The following is a 20,255-nucleotide window of genomic DNA, read 5'->3' as shown; positions in this document are numbered from 1 at the left end:
CCCGGGATATGCCAAATGTGCCAAACAGACCCGGTGAACTTGCCTAGGATATAGCAATACCATGGATCTTAAACCAATCCACTGGCATCTCCATCATTACCTTAAAATTGATCCCATCCCTCCTAATCCCGTTCAATCCGGCCGGCCAAACATGCCCTAACTGTCGATTGGGTGGGTCATGGCCAATAAATAGATGAACATGTACATTAATGTATATGTGGGCCATATCTATCCAACATGTACTGTCTTAACTAGAATTATTTTTATTTTATTTCTCTTTAGTCACACCTTTTGGTGGCCATTAAGTGAAAATTTTGGATCCGATAGTTCTAACTATTATAGATTTTTCATTTGTCTAAAAAAAAATTTGAATCATTGAAGACATGTTTAAATTTATTAGTTATTAACACCCTAATCCATTGCTCAAGTGGGAGACTAAGTGAAAGATGCCTCGTTACAACACTGTGATCTTGGTATCAATTCCCTATGGGGTGGCTAAAACTAAAGTATTAGTGTGAACTGACAGTGGGTGTACTAACAAGCTAACAAATTTTTTTTTAATTAGTTGTTATTAATTTATACTAATTTATTAGTTGGAATTTGAATTGGTGAGCTCACTTCTATAGCCCACCAAATGATTGATTTAGCGCAAGGATCTTATCCTAATAGTCTACCATTAATGAATACTTTATACATCATTCATTGGTTTTGAAAAGATTTACTCCTCTAAGCTCTGTCTTGCATGAATATTTAATTACAGTATGTACAGAAATTATAAGTAATCCAAACAACTCCTGAACGGTAATGTGCAATGTCTTCGTCCAATAATCCTCTAAGTAGTCATTTCTTTTTCATTTTTGGGTAAAGATCATGTAACCATGAGACATGCAAGAAGTCGGTAATATGTACGGTTCTCACATGCTCGTGGAAAATCTTAACCATCAAATTTTGCTCGTTGAATCCAGTCCGCTGACCACTTCATTTTAAACCATCCATTCGACAGCACAAATCCCATACTTAAAATCGTCCAGTCAGTATAATTTTAGAGCTGCAGTCAATCAACAGCGAGGCCCACAAATTGGATGGTTGAGATTTCCGTAACTGTACAGGACACCACAAGCTAAAAAGTGGTGGTGAACTATCATCTTAGTCTTATCCTTTAAAAAGAAATGGGTCCGAAAGCCAATCTCCAAAGCATGGCGTCCGTTTGCTCCCTTCGTTTGCAAACAACGCTCCTACGGCGACACCGCTCTCCATCTTATGTTTCGAAATGCAGAAATCGATCGATTCTCTGCTTCCAGAATATCCAAACGGATCGCGATTCGAGGTAATTGCGATCCCCTTCGCTTCAGTTATTTTCCAAACGGATTCTTCCAAAAACAATTTCCTTCTTTCTTTTCTCAAAATCTCTTTTCGTTGGTAGGAATGGCTTCAAAGAAGAATCGATAAGGAGAAGGAGAGACGTTTTGATTCAATTCCTATTCTGCGGTTCTTCCTTCCATTCGATCTTTGCAGGATCCGCTTCTGCAGAGACCGGTATCTCCCTCCCTCCCTCTCTCCCTCTCTCTCTCTCTCTCTCTCAGCTCAGAGCACGTGACACTGTGCTCCATAGTGTCACGTGACGTGGTCCGTACTGCTCAAGAGGCACTTCTCTCCCAATGATAGGCCAAATAGACAACATACCGTTTAGGATGATCCTAACCGTTCGATTATGTTCTGTTGGAAGAATATATGATCCTCTGTCAACGGATGTCGCTTGATACGCAGGCACTCAGAAATTGTACACGTGGCATATATTAACTCGAATTAAACCGATTAAATTGTGGGATCCACTGTTCCTTGAGTCACGGTCCGAAGATAAAGAGTGATTGAACAATCCTACCCTCCTTGTTTATTCGAATATGAATACTGGATATCTTTCATTTTTAACCGTCCAATAAATGCGATTTATAAGTAATTTCTCAGTGCCGGCTTATCATCCTGCAAGCTCTGCCAGAGTATCGAAGGTTTTCTCAAAGAAATTATTTAAATGGTTCACATTGTCAATGGATTCAATGGTTGCTATGATTTTTGGGTGATGTTATATTCATTGCTGGGTCCCACATCTCGACCAGTTCCAGCCATTGTATTGCACGTGGAGCAAGATTTGATATCACAGACATGCACCTGCTGCGGTTGAGTAGTCCGCGGGACAACCCACTATTGTAGTCCCTCAGGACCTCACCGGTCAGAGAGTATCGGCTGGTGGGCCATGTCGTGCATGTATCACCCTCCAATGAGTACATCGTGTGCTCCTTCTCGTGTTCTCCTTGAAGCCCAAAAATCAAGCTGATCCAAAACACAAATGGGCCACAACATGTAAAAAAAAATGACTAAAACCTCTAAAATCACGTGGTGTGGCCCACCTGAGTTTTTGAATTCCAGGATTTTGGGGTGTCCATCAACCCTGGTGGGGCACCTTATGAATGGATTGGCTGACATGTGCAAAAAGCGGCCCTGCACACGATCTGGAAGGTTTTTAAGGGTGGGTGTCCCCAACCTAACTTTCCCTGTGGAGTGGCAAATCTGAGCTTTGGATTGGCCTGCTTTTTGGGCCCCAAGGGGAACATGAGTGGGCACATATGATGGACAGATTAGATGTCATGAAACATCAGACATGGCATTGTTGGTTTAGTTCCACCCAAGCTTGTAGCTGATGAGGCCCCTAATGTTTGCTTTTCTTTGTAAGAACTGATCACTTACAACTGACTGGAAGCTTTTGTTTTCTTGGTTAGCTTGTTAGTACACAACACCCTTTTTACAAGCATTTTGTCTGTGAACACGTCCATTTTTTTTTCAGGGCAAATTTGGGAAAAAAATAAAATTCATAAGCATAAAAAAAGGGTCACATCATACTACCAGTAGTAGTTGATCAGCTCTCTCTTTCTTTCTCTCACACAAATTCTGAAACTATTGGTAGTCTTTCTTTTCTTAATCTTGTGGCAAGGTTTCCTATTTGCTAGATCTGAAAGAGGACTTTCGTATCTACTCCGATGATTCAAATAAGTTCCAGATATCAATTCCACAAGGTGAATCACGTTTGCAATTTTAAATCTCAATTAAGAATTAATGGAGATTGTTATGGATGATCAACCATTTGTCAGAAATTTGAATATCATGTTAGCATTGTACGTTTTAATGAACTATCTACATATTCCTTACTAAGTTGAATTCGCGCTTTGGATCTTTATTAAGTTTACTTTATTAGTATGAGTATCGATGATATCTTATATAAATTTGTTAGGAAATAGAGTATTGTATCAACATTTCTTTTCTTCGTTCTTTTTTTTCTTTTCTTTTCTTTTTCTTTTTCTTTATCTTTTTTGGTGTGGACTAAATATCTATAAAATTCTAGACTGACATGAAAGTTCAATAAAGAACTATAATTCTGTATGGAATTGAAATCTTTAATGGGTTTGTTAGGAATTGGTGTTTCAAAGTTAGTGTATGGTTTTGTTCATGTGGAGGATATATTTATAAGATTTGTATTTATCAGCCATCATTTCCTCATACCCATGAATTGCAAATATTTTCCGGTGTATCATATAGGTCACAACTGACACAGGATTGTATCACCCCTGTGTTGGGCTGTTTCAGGCCAATACGGGCCAGTGTAACTGTATCAATTCATGGGCAACACCTGTTTGTATTAGGTGATGTTATCGCTGTTATTACAATCATTGTTGATAATACTGATATCTTATGTCTTTCTCTAGATAGGTGAGCCATGTTATCAAGGTTTGTGTAGACTAAGCTTTTGGTTGGTTATCAACCTGCATGATCCGTGGCAGCTTGGAGGAAACAATCATGTCTTTCTAGCTGTGAAGGCTAAGCTTTTAGGTGGTAGTTAGATTGATTCATTGGATAGGATTACTTGAGTGAGAAAAGAGTTCAACAACAATGGGGCCTACTCATATTATTCATGGTGACAGTGAATATAATTGAGTAAAGTGCGTGTAGACCATGTAATAAGGACTGTTTTTTAAGTAATTGCTTCCCTCACCTGCCAGCACATTCTCTTATGAAAAAAGTTAATTTATTTTATTGTATTTTAGTAGTTTCATATACATTAATACAATTCTGAGAGTATTTTTAGCATGTAGATACATTATTGTGTATCTTATGCATATCATCAGTGTCCTCATCATCATGATCATCATATCTTAGCCTTCTTTCAACAATTTGGGATCAGATTTTTACATGGTTGATTGGCAGAAGTTTTATGATTGGGGCCCCCTGACATCATCCTTCCACTTTTACCTAGGCTCTGTAACAGGGCATAGTAGAGGCTCACATTGACAACAGTTGCATGACAACACGATCCCATGTGGTACTAACCCCTAGCCCAACCAGTACATGCTTACCCCAAAAAGGCAAGTAAAGGAGGCTCATGGAAGGGGAGTTTCCAGATATAATGCTGGGCTCCAGGCACCCACATGCACATAGAGTTGTCTCGTATCAGGTGCACAAGCCAAAAGTGCAAAGGGGTAGTTGGCTACAAAGAATAGCATGGGACCCACCAATGTATGTTTACCATACACTGTCACATGTGTAACAATGCACCTTAGATTAAGTACTGCATGTTACCTAAAAAGAGGAATTTGCATTTCAGTCTCGAGCATGCTGTGCCAAACAAGTTCACCAAGCGTGACCATCTTAGACATATATGAAGTGAAATTTATATATTAATTCAGAATTTCATAGTTTTATCTGTATAAGAATTTGGGTCCTTCAGGGTCCCCGTGTCTGGCACATCACATCCATGTCAAACAGCAAGCATGCCTAAGTAAGAGTTCAGGGAATGTTTAAAGACGCAATGCAGGAAAAAGGGGAAATAATATGATCGTGGTCAACGATATGATTCACACTCATGAATCATGCACTCGAAATAAATAATCATATGATTTACATGCCATGTTGATGACTACTTTTGGACAACTAGTTAATGCACTGACCATTTGATTGATTTCAATAGTAAAATCATTAGATATTAATTACATTAATGTTACAACATGTTTTTTATATATTAGTATTTCAATCATGTTTGGATCATAGCTTATAGTCATTAGTTACTAAGAGGTTTGGGGCATGTTTATGCAGAATGGCTCGTGGGTGCAGGTGAACCTAATGGTTACAAATCGGTGACTGCGTTTTACCCAACAGAAGCTTCGAATTCTAATGGTACTTGTTGATTTTATGGTGCATCAAAATCTAACTCCTGAATTTGAGAATTACTAAATGGGCTTCTTCAGTCAGTGTTGTAATTACAGGGCTTGGTCCGGATTTTACCAGACTGGAATCTTTTGGCAAAGTCGATGCTTTTGCGGAGAGTCTGGTGGGTTTTGCTTTACAAGACCCTGTTTGGTAGATGCCTAAAAATGAGTTCAAGATCTCTATTAGATCATTACAGTAAGCCAAAATGAGTTGAACTCATTTGTAGGCATCTGCCAAACATGGCCTAATGGTTTTGTAGTCCTTCCACTGGGAATTCATTTGATTGGGCTAATCTAAATGTAGTTCAAATGTATTTTGATTGAAAAAAAAAAGGTAAGTGGCTTGGACAGAAGCTGGCAGAGACCCCCTGGTTTGGCTGCAAAACTTTTAGATTCTAAAGCTGGAAATGGTAATTGCCTCTCTACAAGTTTGCTACACTTTCTATACTATGTGTGCTATCAGCTAGTATTTATGCATATCTGATGACAGTATAAACTATTCAACCCAAAGCATTTGGATGTTTTTATAATTACAATACTCTAACTGATCAGGGTTGTATTACATCGAATATTCGTTGCAAAATCCCGGTGAAAGCTGCCGGCACATATTTTCTGCCATTGGCATGGCATCCAACGGTTGGTACAACAGACTATATACCGTAACTGGGCAGGTATGTGTTGCTACTTCAGAGGAATATATGCTATAGATCTTGTTGTTTGCTTCTAGGCATAGGTCCCAACAACTGTCCTGATCATATATATTTTAGTTGCTTGTACCTCATATCTTGGGATGGCACTGATTTTCAGCTAAAAATCAATAATCTTCTGCAGTTTTTGGAGGAAGAGTCGGAGATATACAGATCCAAAATTGAGAAGGTAATTGACGAGAAATTTGTTGAATATTGAGCTTTCTTGCCCTTTATCCATGCAATCCCCATCGACTCGAAAAGCTCTGCATGCAACCTTGGTGGTGACGTTTATAAATTTTCCCAAAACATCAAACTATCTGAAACGAACATTCATCTCTAGGGGCTATTCTGTCATGGATAATTTGAAAGGGGTTCCTTATTATCTCCCCTATTCCATGATCTGGCCATCTGATGAAAGTGGATACTTGCAAACAGAAGTCCATATTTAGCTGGGGCAAAACAGGATGGTTAGGATCATTCGATGGGGGAGATTTCAGGGTATCTTTCAGCCACTCACCCATATCAACAATTTTAATCACCAAAAGGTGGGCCAGGTAGTTTAATCTATTGGGCCAAGTTAACTGTTAATCACACATTTTATGATTCCCCACATCTGATCTGCAAACCTTTTTGAAAAATGGAGTTTCCTGTCAAAAGCACCAGACGAGTCATTTTGCCTAATCAGTGAGAACGCTGGAACTTATGGATGGTCTTAGTTACCTCTTAATTACCTCCATGTCGGAAATGTTAGTTGTCTCCACTAACCAAAATCTGGCCAACATCTTAGGCCTTGTTTGGTTGCCACTTAAAATTGAGGTAATCTTATTTTAGTTAACAGTAATTATGTGTTAGTGATCATAGTTTATATCAATTATGTGCTTATCAAAATTACTTTTAATCCAAACCAAAGCCTCTAATGCATGATTACTGTTAACTAAAATGAGATGAGATCATTTTTTTAAAGTGGCAACCAAACAGGGCCTTAGATCTTCTGTAAGGGCCTGTTTGATATGTAGTTGATGCATTGCACATGTGTAATCTTTGGGACATACATTTATAACCTTACATTCGGAAGGATTTTTTTACATTTATTAAGTTTTATCAAAATGAATACCGGTCTAGTGCATGCTTGAAGTCCTACCAGATTAATTGCTTAGGCAATATGTTAAAGGGACCATCGAAGGAGAAGTTAGAAGAAATGGGTGCCGATGGTGTCTTAAGAAGAGGGAAGACTGTTGTGGGAGTAGGCGAGGAGTGACGTTCGCAATATTCAACGTGGGCAAGGTGATGGAACGGTCTTCTTCTCAGTGAAGATTTCCAAATATACGCCAAAATTTCAGTTATTTCTTGTCTTTTCTTTTCACGTGGAATCCAGCTAGGCAGATACCCCAAAATCTCTATTTTCAAACAGCAGAATCTGCCATGTATTCCGCGCTATCAAACAAGCCCAGAACTGAAATAGATAACTTTGAACCATAACTTGAGGCGTGTTTAGGTGCATCCTGAACTGAATTACAATGACTAGTCTAATAGAATGTGAGTAATTGAATAATCATTCTCTAGTCTTCATAATGAGGGTTGACCCTGAAAGAAATGTTAACTAAAATTGAAGTGCTACTCACAACACTAAGAAACCATTGTTAGGATGTGTTTCGATGCCACTTATTTACATTTTGCATTACATCTGCAGTGGACATGCATTTGTCCAGAAAGCTGTGCCCTCCCCCCCTTTTTTTTAAAGAAAATAATGGGTTTAGCAGGTGTTGATTATCTGTCTCTGACATGTGTGCTCAGATGTACCATCTATTTGACAATCCAAACTGTTCATCAAGTTTGCCATCCCAAGAAAAACTCAATTGAATGAAATTTCAAGCTGGCCGGATGCCTGGCTGGCCACAATCCTAGGTTCATCTCAGCCATTTTTATGTTTTCAACAGGGTCTTATCTGGGGAAAAAAATGTGCTAAACCTCATATTTAGTCGCACCCAAACAAGCCCTTAATTTCTGGCTTCTTGTCATTTCGTTTTAAACTGAACATCCAGAATTCTATTCCCTTGAGAATCCAAATGCAGCCTTTAGGCCAGGCCAGGCCATGCCATGCTGCTCTAACCAAGCGACTGAATTGTACTGTTTTGCAGTCGGTGTCGTCTTTCAAGTTGTTCTGAGGAAAACAGCGAGGATCATGGATGCCAAGTTTTTGAGCTTTTCATGAACTCAGAGAGCTGGACCCAATCGTACCTGTTCGTTGACCAAAGATGGGAGTAACTATCTCTTTTCATCTTTCATGGCCTTCTGTTATGCCATATACTATAATATCAGATGTAACTGATAAAGGCATTCATCACCGTTTGTATAAGAAATCATAACAAAATGGCACTTACGCTGACCTATATACAACTGGGTGGACGTCGCATTCCATCTGGAAGTTGTGGTGTTGGGATTCCCCCCTGTTTCCCTTTTTGTGTCCCACCTGAGTTATGAATCAGGCTGGATTTGGGGGATCTAGGCCTAGCATGGGGAGCAAATCTAATGAACGGGTAGGATGATACTCACGATCACTGTAAAGCTAGGCCCCACACACACTGAAATAAAGGCAATTGTTGTGGTGTTGGGGTATGGATTAGGTATACCCCACCATTTTAGTATGTATTTTGGTAGTTGGCTCCAATCTCAACCATTGGCGCATCCTGTGCAAGTGGATCCATTCATTACACAACATCCAATTGTGGCCCACCTGGTTAGTATTTTGGGCCACGGGTTCGGTGGATCCCCCTATCCATCGTGGTGGGTGAGCCCCTGACTTGGGACCTACCCATGATGTATATGACTGCTATTCCTAATACCAGTTCGGTGTATCATTCCAAATACCAGAAGGATGATACTACATGAAATAGTTTACTACTAAAAACTGATTGGTCCAGTAATTTCTGCGTATTGTAAATAAACAATTAAATTAGGTTTGGGAGGGGTGCGCCAGGCCAATGCAATAGTGCAACACAAAGGCGACGATCAATGATCCCAGCAGCAAGCTGCTGTGGTGGACCATTCCCCACAAGAAATTAATTTAATATCATGTGACCCGATGGGCCACGTATCAGATATTAAACTGATAAGAACAGATACTACACTTGATCTTAGCCAAAAGGCCGAGAAAGGTATGAATTTTATTTTTGCTTCAACTCCAATTTATAGTGACTCTTCTGCTTTATCTTTCACTTCTTCAGCCGATGTGGGACTAAAAAATAAAATAAAGAAATTGATAAATTACATGTTGGAGCCTGGAGGCGGCTTGACATCATCCCTATTCGTAGGAACTCACGTGGCAAGCGTGTGGGACATTTGCAGTCTCCCATGAAGTGGCCCCACTACGTAGATGCCCATTTGCATAAATCAGGCCGGTTCATCTTGTGCTCCATCCCAGAAGGTGAAATGAACGTAGGGTTCTCAAAGAACTTGTCAATGCTCCATATCCGGCCTCAATGTGGGGCCCACTAGATTTGTAGATGGTTGCACTGTTCAGATGTCTCTCGCACATGAATGTTGGTGGTGAGGTGATCCGTGACTCAAATTTCTAGATTCGAAGATCCTAGTCATCAATGTTGGGCCTCTTTCAAGTTAAAATGTGGACCATTGTTGTATTTTTCTTCCCACCCATCTATTTGTAGCATACAAATTGAAAGGCCGGTTATCATGTCTAGATGAATTTTTGGGCATGATTCATCAGTCTTATCGATTGTAACATGGCGGGGCATTTGTTTGTTGAATGTTAATATCTCTCTCTCCCTCTCTCTCTCAATAAGAGTCCAACTCATCATTTTACTTGATACCACGATACAACATACTCTCGGGGCCATGATTCAGTGTCTGGTGTGCAAACCGTTCATCTTGATGACCACATGACGGGTAGACCACTGATCAGGTGATCTTAACTATTCAATTAATGGACTTCTGTCAAATATGGATCACTGGCCACATATTCAAACATCCGTTTGTAGACCACTGATTGGCATTATTACTTCAGGCACTGGTCCGGACTAGTACGCTTGTGGACAGCATGATTCAACCATCGGAAGGAAGACGTTCGAGGGTTTCCCCTACAATGGGGGCAACAAGATCAACGGTCCGATGAACAAACACCATGGGCCCACTGCAGCCCAAGGATGCCCCAGAAAGCTTCCAGATTAGATCCTAACCATCCGATTTCTGGCTTTGTCACACATGATATAGAACGTGCTGTATTTTAACTTAAACCATCTACTTGTGATGATCATGGTCCATCTAGTGGGACTCATCAAATCAACAGTCTGAATGGCACTCTTAACAGACTCATGCCAGATGTGAAGAATATTTTCAATTTCAAAGTACCATCCCTTCGTACAAGGATCAAAATTTTAATTAACAAAAAAATTAAAAAAAATTAAAAAGAAAAAAAAAAAATTCCTCTTTGAGACAATCAAAGGCCTAAATAAAACAATGATATGAGGTAGAAGAATCACAGAGAATCCCAAATTACAGCAGCGCCTGCTGCAAGACTGTGACCAAGATCTATCCAACATGGTAGCAGGTCTGAAGCACTGTGGATGAAATATCGCAAGCCCGCCGGTGAGATCTACAATGTGGTGACCTGTTCGAGTCTCTTGACCATTGTCAAACAATGCATTAGCAGTCAAAACGAATTGTGTGATTTCATGTGCCCAAAGCTCAGATGCATCCATTGATCTTGGCATCCAGTCAAGTCTCGGCCTGCCTCATGTAGATTCGACAGCCAAGAAGAAACAGGTTTTCAAGTTCTGGTCTGATGATAGCATGACTTACACTGCAGGGACGGACCCCGGTACTTTCACCACCTCTCCATTTTTCTCAAAATGAGGCTGGCATGGGAAGACGAACACCGTACACGCAGCAGGTGATGGGTTAAGCCCAGCTGAATATCTAATAGAGGTTACGGCAATCCGCGGCAACTGTTGCTGACCAGAAGCCAACGGGATAAGCTTGTAACTGAGGATGTGTTCGGAGTCTGGAAGAATGAAGGTGGCATCATTGTGGGGCCCAGCTAACACAAAGCTTGGAGAGTCCACCAATGAAAATTTGATCTCCTGCAGCAACTGTGTCTGGTTCCGAATCCTCAGATAGAATGAGAAGGGAACCCCAAGGATTGCGGTGGGCGGGCATTCTAATATCACAACCAAAGGCGCCTTCTCCACCTTTATGTCAGGGAGTTGGTGTTTCGTCAAAATGCCAATGGTTGTTTCATCGGAATGTGGTTGCTGTTTGAGCTCCAAATCTCTCACCCATCTTAGAAACACCGTCCCAATGCTGAGTTTTGGGGAATTGACCTGAGGCGTGACTGAGAAAACCCTTTTGTATTCTTCTCCCGGCATGAGAAGGGCAAGATCAGTTGAACTATCACCCACGTGCTGAACTGTGCATCGACGGATACTTTCATTGTCGTCCACTTCAACAGACATGGATATCAGCCGCAGTGGCACCTCAGTGCAGTTTCTGGCACTGGCAATAAGGATGCTCTTCTCGTTCAATGCAAGCGATGGCAACAGATCGGAATCGAGTGCTGGTTTGATATTTGAGAGCAACAAGGGGTCACGCCGGAATGGCATCATGAAGCGGTGGCCTATAGCAACAGGGGCCTTCCCTTCGATTTGCAAGCTTCTGTGAACGTGAACTTTAGGAGCGTTAGCATCCTTGTCCTTGCTGTTTGGAGAGTAACCCAGTGACACGTAAAGCATGATGGGTTTGGGTCTGTGCCATCTGATTTCTAGTTTGCCAGACCATGATTCCCCGATGTCCAAAGCTGGAATAGACACCAAACCAAATGACTGTTGAACTTGCTTGATGTCATCGACATCGGTTTGAGATTCGTCCTCATCAGTAGACCCTGAAATACTGAGAAGCTCAACATGTAGACTGTCAAAAGAGAAGGATTCATATTCTCTTGGGCTGAGCAATCCTCCTCCCCTCGTATCCACCAGATTAATCTTCAGCTCACCAGAAAGAACTTTGTGGCCCTTCGAAGTTATAGTCACAGGAACTGCAAAGTTCTCTCCAACTAATGCAGGACCAGAAGCACTTAAAACAAGATCGACTTGAGGGTCTGGCTCTTCGACCTGGATAACCTTCTGACCAGTGAATGCAAGACCAGGGTCCTTGGTAGGGAAGGTCTCTACTCGGTCCTCAAACTTCCAAAGCGGCAACTCCTCCATTGATGCAGGACTCTCAGCTCGGCAACAGATTGTCGAGTGGCGTCCGATTTTTACAATGATGGACAGGCATTCGAGCTTTCCCGTTTGTCCTGCATTAGTCATACATGTCCCTCATATTTACATAAAAGATGTGAAATAGTGAAGTGCACAGAAGAGGAGACTTGAGGCCATACCCGATTTGATGTTATATGTCAACCGTAGCCACTTGTTCCAAACTAGTGTAAGGTTTGGAACTGTCTGTATCCGAAGACCCTGCTCCTGGATGGGGTTTTCTTCTGAGAGTGCTTTCTGCCCATTGATGACAATGAAATTACATACAGACTGATTGAATTGAATTTCCAACTGATCAATCTCAACTGGATGGGATAATTGTGTTAGAAGTGACACTGTAAACAAGGTAGGCGCACCCAGCTTAACAGCTTGGTCATGAAAAGCAACGGATGCTAGAAATGCTGCTCGAAGGGGGCTAACGGGATCAATCTCAAGATGAAGGGGTTGATCTTCTGTTATAGTGAGGCTACTACTGCCTTCACTTGACAGTGGCGTGGATTCTCCTTTCAAGAGCCCGAAAGCTTCTTTCTGTATGTTCACTCGTTGTGGTAGACTAGGTGGACCAGCTGGGCCATACACTCCTTTTTGATCGGAAGAAGCCACCCTAACGCCAGACAATATGGGCAATGCAGCCATTTCAAGAGAATATTCCACAAAATCTCTTGGAGAAGCTAGTTTTCTAGAGCACTCTCGCAGGTAACCCAAAATCCCCCAGATCAATGTGACCCAACCTTCTTGCCTATAAAGACCCATGATACCATCAAAAAGCTGCTTCGCGTTACTGAAGTCCCCCATGTTGAAATATTCTCTTGCCATAAGGTTGCTACAGTAAGAAGCCATCCTCTGAACTTTGAGGCTATTGTATGATTCAAAACTTTTCCTAAGCAGTGCAATAATTTCATATGAATCTTGAAACCTCTTCCCTTCTGCAAGGGCATGGAGCACATACTCTCCATCAGTAAGTCTGCAAGGTTGACATGGGAATGTCAGTATCAGCATGAAACAACACCAGAAGCACCTGGACACTAACTTTCAAGACTTACGGTAGCATTGCAAATCCATCCTCTTGCTCAAGTAACCGAGCAAATTGACCCACATAAACAGAGGGTATCACAGATTCCGGGCTGCTTTCAAGTGAATTTGCTCCTAGAGGGTGTTTGGTTTTTTCTGATGCAGACAAAGCGAGTTCCAAGCAATCTCTTTTCTCCCTCAAGTACTTTGCTGCTGACTGTAGCCAAAGGAATCAGGGAGATTTAGAATAACATTCCCATCCCATACGGTCATACTCATTTTTCTTGTACAGGAGAGATAGAAGCCTAACAAAAGAAACAGTTTATATTGGTAAAGAAAAGGACACACCTGATAGTAGTAAGATGGCTGAAATTCCCACTCAGTCAATGATCTTTCAGATGGGACAGATGGGAGAGATGCAGTGGTAGGAATTGGTACAGAACTTGTCTCTAATAGCTCAGCAAATACCAAGAACTGCCTGCTCATCCATTCCCAGTGAAGAAAGACAACTTCTGGTGCCCCCACAAGCCGTTTGTAAGATGCAATATGCTTTTGGAACCATGTGATGGCTTCTACAACCTTCCCACCATGCAGCAACAAAGTTGACACTTTGAAATGCAGTTGCTCTGCTACAGCTTTTATCTCAACCAGACGTTGTATAGGTGGCAACCTTTTTGATGTGCCAATCATCTGGAGAAAAAAGGTAAATGACGAATAAAGAAGAGCAAAACTGAAAGTTCACAGTAACAACCCTATTTCTACAGACATGCATTCCAGCAGATGTTGATACCTAACTACCATTGACATATAAATTGAGAGAGAGAGAGAGAGAGAGAGAGAGAGAGAGTTGGAAAACTGAAACATGTAACCTGGCACGCCTATTTCTCAAATACATAAAAGTAAAAAAGAAAATGTGTACAATCACATGATTTCCACTTCATTTGTCATCCGAAAACAAGTTTACTAGAGATTGCTTGCTGAAACCACAAAGCACTTATTCTCAACTGCCAGCCATCACACAGGCACGCAATAAAAGATCAGAGTACGCTCACACTTCTAAGTCAGGTAAGGTGGGTTTGGGGTTTCAGGCTGTTCCAAGTCTCTGATTGTGGTCAAAGTGGCGATCGGCTGGCGAGTAGTGACTCAGGGCAGAATGGGAGTAAAAGAGGAGGGCTATTGATGAGATCAACGAGTAGCAGCCTGTCGGCTGTTTTCAGATAATCAGAGCTAGTCATTGAGTTTCTCTGGGCCATTAATTCTGTGAGAATGCTCAATCAAGGTTAGGATGTTGCTGATCCATATAAGTAGAGCATATGGCCAAGTGATCTAGAACGTTCATGTGATGACTCCCACCTTGGATTGGGAATGCCCCAAGAAGTTTCTGGTTGGAAGATTAGGCACCCGATATGTGGCTTTCTTTGTTTCAGACAATTGATGTATTTCTTGTTGCTGTCTATTTTTGGTTCCTTATTGATGGGCCAGGATCTTCTAATCAGGGAGTTGGCCTTCTCCATAGATTGATAAGCTCATGTCCCCTGTAGGCAGCGTTTGTGGTTGGCAGTTAAACAGAAGATTTTAATGATTGATAAGCTGCAAAGCTGCAGCATGGCCCTCTCAAACAGGTGTCGTGTGTAAAAGAAGCAAAGAAAGTGACCATCATCTGTTACTTCATTGTCAGACTGCTACAACAGCTACGAATTTCTTTCAAGCGGAGTTTAACGTGGCTTGGTCTTCTTGCTCTTCTTTGGAAGATCATTTTCTTAGCTGGAGTTCCAGTCTGTTCACACTTCACACCAGTGTTTTGAATAGAGTGTAGCATACCATACACACCTCTGAAGCGTGAGGCATAAGCTCTAGATTTTTAATTAAGGTAGCGTTGGTTGCAGCAGATATCATGAAATTTCATGATATTTGGCACCAAATTTGACCGACTAATAACACAATTTCATGATATCTGGTGCAACCAAACACAACCTAAAGTAATAGGAAAAATAAGACAGATTAACTATAAAAATAAAGAAAGAGCAACAGAACTTATTTATACTGTTGCTTTTATTAGCTTTACTAAAATTGCTGAAAAGATTGACTAACTTTTATTGAAAAATAGAAAAATGTAACAAATCATTGAAAACATTAATTAAACTATGTTTTAGTGAAAAATAACTTGTACTGTGTAGCATAGGCTGTGTAGTGTGTAGGGTATGTAAATTAGCATATAGAGTAGGATACATGCCTACTTTCATGAGCTACATAGGTTAAGGCTAAGCTACACGTAGCGTAAGCTATTTAAAACACTACGGGAAGAGGTAAGGTCCTATGGAACTTGGTGCCCTTTGCTATTTGTTAGGAGATTTGGAAAGAAAGAAGCTCGTGAATATTTAAAGAAGGTCCTATGGAACTTGGTGCCCTTTGCTATTTGTTAGGAGATTTGGAAAGAAAGAAGCTCGTGAATATTTAAAGACTCCCATATCTCCACTAAGGCCCTATTGGACAAGATGAAAAGGGATGTTAGCAGATTGGGCCTTGGCATCCCATAAGTTTGCTGGGACAGCAGGTTCAGAGATTGGTCTTGATTGGGCTAGCCTTTTGGATTAGTGCATAGGCCTGGTTAAGCATTTAACCAGGGCAGTGTGTCCCTTTTTTATTGTGTTGCTGTTTCTCCAAGTTTGGTTGCTGTTGGGGGGGTTGCATGATATGACCTCCAGGCCACGACAGTAGAATGACGATCTGGATTAGAAAACCACATGCCCCACTTAATGCAAGATAAACATCCTAATACATCAGGGCTTTGATGGAAATTCAACCTTCTGCAAAAGGTTTGCATGATATCGCGCCTCCGGGCCACGACAGTGATCTCAGTTTCTGTTTACCACCCTACTTCATAATGCAAAATCCAAGAGGGATGATAACTGCTCGATTGCCCCTCAGAGATATACTCAATAATGATTTCTTTACAAAAATTTCCTAAAGAGAAGGGATTTGATGGGAATAATATCTTCTTTTTTCCATCAACAACAATATATTGCAATCTGTGCAGAATACATGATGGCAAAGTGGTCTGATGGGAGTGTCATGTGTCATATGATTGAGTGCAAAACTACAGGAGTTTATGCTGATGCAGCTCTTCAATGAGCTGTTAATCGGTTACCTATGAGAAACAATGCTTGAACAATGCAGCTCTTCTTGAGGGTCCTTGTAGTCTTTAGGGATTGGGTGCCGTAGCCTCCTTTTGTTGTTTGGATTTTGGGTATTGGGTTTTGCTGCCAGACAGGGTTCTGGTGTTGTATTTTAGTTCCTTCTTTTCCTGTTTATGTTTCTTTTGTTCTTTTTCATTTTTCATCTTGCTGTCTTTTGCTTCTTTCCTTTTAATAAAATTCTAAAAAAAAAAAAAAAAAAAAAAAAAAACAGAAGAAGAAGAAGAAGAAAAGAAAATGAATGATGTTTATGTATAGCATACCTCACGTAGCACATGGTAGGCATCCTCATAAGACCTTAAAGCTTCAACCCAATCTCTCCGAAACTCCGCATATACAGCAACCTAGCATTTCAAAATTTTAGATAAGTAATAACTAACAGATTTAGTGCCCATTGGGTAGCGTTTCGGTGCACAAACAAAATGTAGTTGGCAGGGCTTCATAGTGTATGATATACTTGGCAGTTAAAGTGGCATTAAAATGCAACCCACATTAAGTAGGTAGCATTTTCCAACTTTTCCAGCCCAAGTCATCGTTGAGATATAAGTGGGAACATCCCCTTCTAATATCTACCGAGATTTTCCTAGTGTATCCTGTTGGCCTTGTGAACCGCAAACATCCAAATGTACCCAATAATGTTACACGGGAGTCATATTGTCAACTACATTCTGAGTGATCCATTTTTTATGATTTTCCTGACAGAAACATAAAACTATGGGTGTGGGATTCACTTTATAATTACCTAATTAAGATGAAAAAATAAGTTTGCATTACCATATAGCTAAAATTTTGAGACTGAAAGAAATCCAAATAAAAGCATTCTTACGGAACTTCTGGTTCCATCCAAGAAAGGGAACAACCACAAGCCCAGAGCTTCAAGGCAGAATAAATCATATGCATAATCAATAATAGCACTAAATGTCAGGCCCTTGCCTTAAAGCAGTAACGAATATTCATCTCAATAGAAGTGAAGCTCTTCTTCTCAACACGGGTTTTTATCCTCCGTCCTTCCTCCCTATAATAAGCATTCGATAATTCTGCAAATATACTCGCCAGCCTGTGCAATGGTTTCTAAATGAGACCAGAACATTGGATTCTGAAAGCCAAACTTAAAACCCAACAGGTATATGAATCAAAACTACTCCATACCTGTTGAGAGACTGTCTTAGTCCTGATACATCATTCTGAATAAACATGAGAAGGTGCTTAGAATCTATGTCTGCACGCTTTCTCAGAGCAGTCATAAGATCTTCACTGACATCATCTGCATCGAATGGTTAAGATATCATATTTCTGTCTAGATCTAGGACAATACAAACATCTGCTAAAGTATCATAAACAACAACAAGGAAAATATATCATAAAATATCACAGGCAAGAATCCAATCAGTGTTCTAAATAGCTTGTGCTATGTAGAGTAGCTTAGCCTTCACGCTACATAGTTCATGAAAATAGCTTAAGTCACATGTAGCCTTTGCTACACACTAATTAGCATATGCTACACGCTCTGTAGCTTAAACTACACATTAGTTTTCACTAAACATTATTTTACATATGTTATTTTTTTAATAATTTGTTACATTTTTCTATTTTCAATAAACACTGGTTAATACTTTCAATGATTTTAGTAAAATAACATATGTAAAAGCATTAAATCAGTTCCGTTGCTATTTCTTCATCTCTATACTTAATCTTTGCCCTAGTTTTGCTATAATTTTAGGATGTGTTTGGTGGCACCAAATATTATGAAATTTAACGATATTTTGCAACCAAGCACAACCTTAATTAAAAATCTAGAAGTATTGTGTAGCTTCTGCTACACACTACGTAGCTTACACCTCGCTTCAGAGGGGGGTCAATGCCACACTAGACACTATTTGAACACTAAATCCAATAAAATATAGTAAACAAAAATAAGGAAAATATATGCAAGTCTCGACATGTAACAAGCAAGAAATACAAGTAATATGGTTCCTGGGACTCTTTCTTAATGGGCAGATCAATGACTAAAAATCACCCGGCACCATCCCAAGCATTAGAAAAAGGCAGGATCATATGAAAAAGATGATCCAGTGTCATCCCAACACAACAGTTCAGTATAAAAGAATAACGACTCCACAAAATTCAAACAAATTCAGATATGAATTTCACATCACAATTACTTACCATTGGGAGTGGACTGCACAAGAACCACAACGAGCTTGATGTTCTTTCCACGAATCACAGCTCTGTCCATAGATATAACAAAGAACAAAGGGGTTGCAATCATATGAGTTCACATCTGAAGGGCTACAGCAAACCTTCACACTCAAAAAAAGCAATTCACGAAAAGAAAAGAAAAAACCCAAGGAATGATTCAAACCATGAAACAAATGCTTTATGTCTAAGCTTGGCATTACTTGAACACTTCATAACAGGAGTAATTTGATTTGCCAGGACTTCAAGACACTTTTTTTAAAAGGTAACATCAATTTTATTAGAAGAGAGGCAAAAAAAGTGCCAAAACTATACAAAGAAAGCAAAAACACCAACATTCCCCACAAATTACGAAAAGACATGACCCTCGCTCACCCCCACCTTACACGATCCCCATTCAACAACAAAACCATTCACCCTAGCTACCACCCAACTGTTTAACCTAGCTAACCATTCAAGACACTTCTAAAATGGGTTTTAACTAAGACATTATATGATGCTGTCGGAAAAGAAAAGAAGAAGAAATAAAAAAGAGCAATTTTTTGTTTCGCTCAGACTCTGTGCAGGTATGGCCCATCTTTTGGCAATTCAGAAAGTTAGTTCCTCTGGGGAGGGGGGGCTCATTATGTACGAGTGATGCTTCAAAGTTGCCTCCATTGAGATTTTGTCCAATTAGCGAGATGCAAGACAACAGTTTTTCCAACAAATGAACGCCTCAGATCGTTGGAAGGTGGGGCCCGCCTGTACCATTTTTGGCATAAAAAAGCCAACTCTCAGCTAAACATTGCACCCTACATTGCACACTTACTCCTTTTAAAAAAACAAAAAATCTCACCATTTTTTCATGCTTTCGGTATCCTATACTCTCCCGTGAACTTAATTTTAGTTTTCCATCTACTTTGGATTTCTTAATTTTTCGAATTTCCTGTTTATCCAAGCAAACGGGTCTTTAAAAAAATTGAAGAAAAAAAGAGGAAGGAATCCGTACTTCAGGTTTTCAAGATCGTTGCAGACCTGTAGCCACTGCGCGGGATCGCCGGACACGTGATCAGACCCGAACATCGCGGCGACGACCGCCGGGATCCTCGTCCGGTGCTTGGCTAACCAATCTCTCTTCAAGATCCCCCCTGCCGGAGTCGTACGCCCGGAATCCGGGCCGTCCGTTTGCTTCCCGACCATGATAGTGATCTTCGAGAAATCCGGCAAAGCAAGAGTGTTGATCGGAGGCTGCTCCGAGTGCAGGAAGCTGGAGATCGTCGGATGGAGCTCTGGAAACCCTACCAGAGATACTAGACAGACCGGAGGCGTCCGAAGTTCTTCTGCGTAGTCTTCCATCTCTCTCTTTCTCTCTAGCAAATCGTAGCGGCTTTGGGGAGGAATCGGAAGTAGAATGCGATGGAGAAGGAGATTAGGGACTAGAGAGAAGGAGATTAGGGTTTGGAGAAAAGGAGATCGGAGGGTTTTTGGAGGATGGGAAATGGTATATAGAGAAAACCCTAGGATCCGGCACTTGAGAGGAGAAAATCCCGTTTCCCTTATGTTCTTTGCTTTAATACAGGGAGAGGGGTTGGGAATTGACACGACTGAGCTGGCTCGGGCGAGTTAGGCGATTCCTCGTCAGGGGTGTCAATGGGCCGGGCTCAG

At 40.7% G+C, this 20,255-nt stretch overlaps 2 protein-coding genes and 1 non-coding gene across 5 annotated transcripts; 1 reads left to right on the top strand and 2 right to left on the bottom strand.

Annotated features, from left to right (window-relative positions):
- Positions 1-1,168: 1,168 nt before the first annotated feature.
- On the top strand, positions 1,169-8,321 carry LOC131222362 (psbP domain-containing protein 3, chloroplastic). Of its 2 annotated transcripts, none has more exons than XM_058217406.1 (9): positions 1,169-1,327; positions 1,424-1,536; positions 3,003-3,068; positions 5,140-5,220; positions 5,310-5,374; positions 5,587-5,662; positions 5,805-5,923; positions 6,084-6,128; positions 8,080-8,321. In XM_058217406.1, the coding sequence occupies exons 1-9, from the start codon at positions 1,170-1,172 to the stop codon at positions 8,104-8,106; spliced, it is 750 nt and encodes a 249-aa protein (XP_058073389.1). In that variant the 5' UTR covers position 1,169; the 3' UTR covers positions 8,107-8,321. The 2 variants fall into 2 exon arrangements, with proteins under 2 accessions (XP_058073389.1, XP_058073388.1); XM_058217405.1 differs by having other exon boundaries at positions 5,292-5,374.
- Positions 8,322-8,904: 583 nt separating this feature from the next.
- LOC131224398 (U2 spliceosomal RNA) lies at positions 8,905-9,100 on the bottom strand. Its single transcript, XR_009160886.1, has one exon. It is a non-coding gene; the product is annotated as a U2 spliceosomal RNA (small nuclear RNA).
- A 1,005-nt stretch (positions 9,101-10,105) lies between these two features.
- On the bottom strand, positions 10,106-20,136 carry LOC131222361 (uncharacterized). 2 transcript variants are annotated; one of them, XM_058217404.1, is made up of 9 exons: positions 19,600-20,136; positions 18,582-18,643; positions 17,565-17,679; positions 17,349-17,472; positions 16,679-16,759; positions 13,570-13,911; positions 13,254-13,438; positions 12,333-13,174; positions 10,106-12,248 (listed from the first exon to the last, which is right to left on the bottom strand). In XM_058217404.1, exons 1-9 carry the CDS (start codon positions 19,944-19,946, stop codon positions 10,753-10,755), a joined length of 3,594 nt encoding a protein of 1,197 aa, XP_058073387.1. In that variant the 5' UTR covers positions 19,947-20,136; the 3' UTR covers positions 10,106-10,752. The 2 variants fall into 2 exon arrangements, with proteins under 2 accessions (XP_058073387.1, XP_058073386.1); XM_058217403.1 differs by lacking the exons at positions 17,349-17,472; positions 17,565-17,679; positions 18,582-18,643; positions 19,600-20,136 and adding an exon at positions 17,190-17,239.
- Between the last annotated feature and the right edge of the window lie 119 nt (positions 20,137-20,255).

The sequence above is a fragment of the Magnolia sinica genome, chromosome 13 (genome assembly GCF_029962835.1).
Source record: "Magnolia sinica isolate HGM2019 chromosome 13, MsV1, whole genome shotgun sequence".
In the NCBI taxonomy this organism is placed as follows: domain Eukaryota; kingdom Viridiplantae; phylum Streptophyta; class Magnoliopsida; order Magnoliales; family Magnoliaceae; genus Magnolia; species Magnolia sinica.
This window is presented reverse-complemented; position numbering and strand designations above follow the sequence as displayed.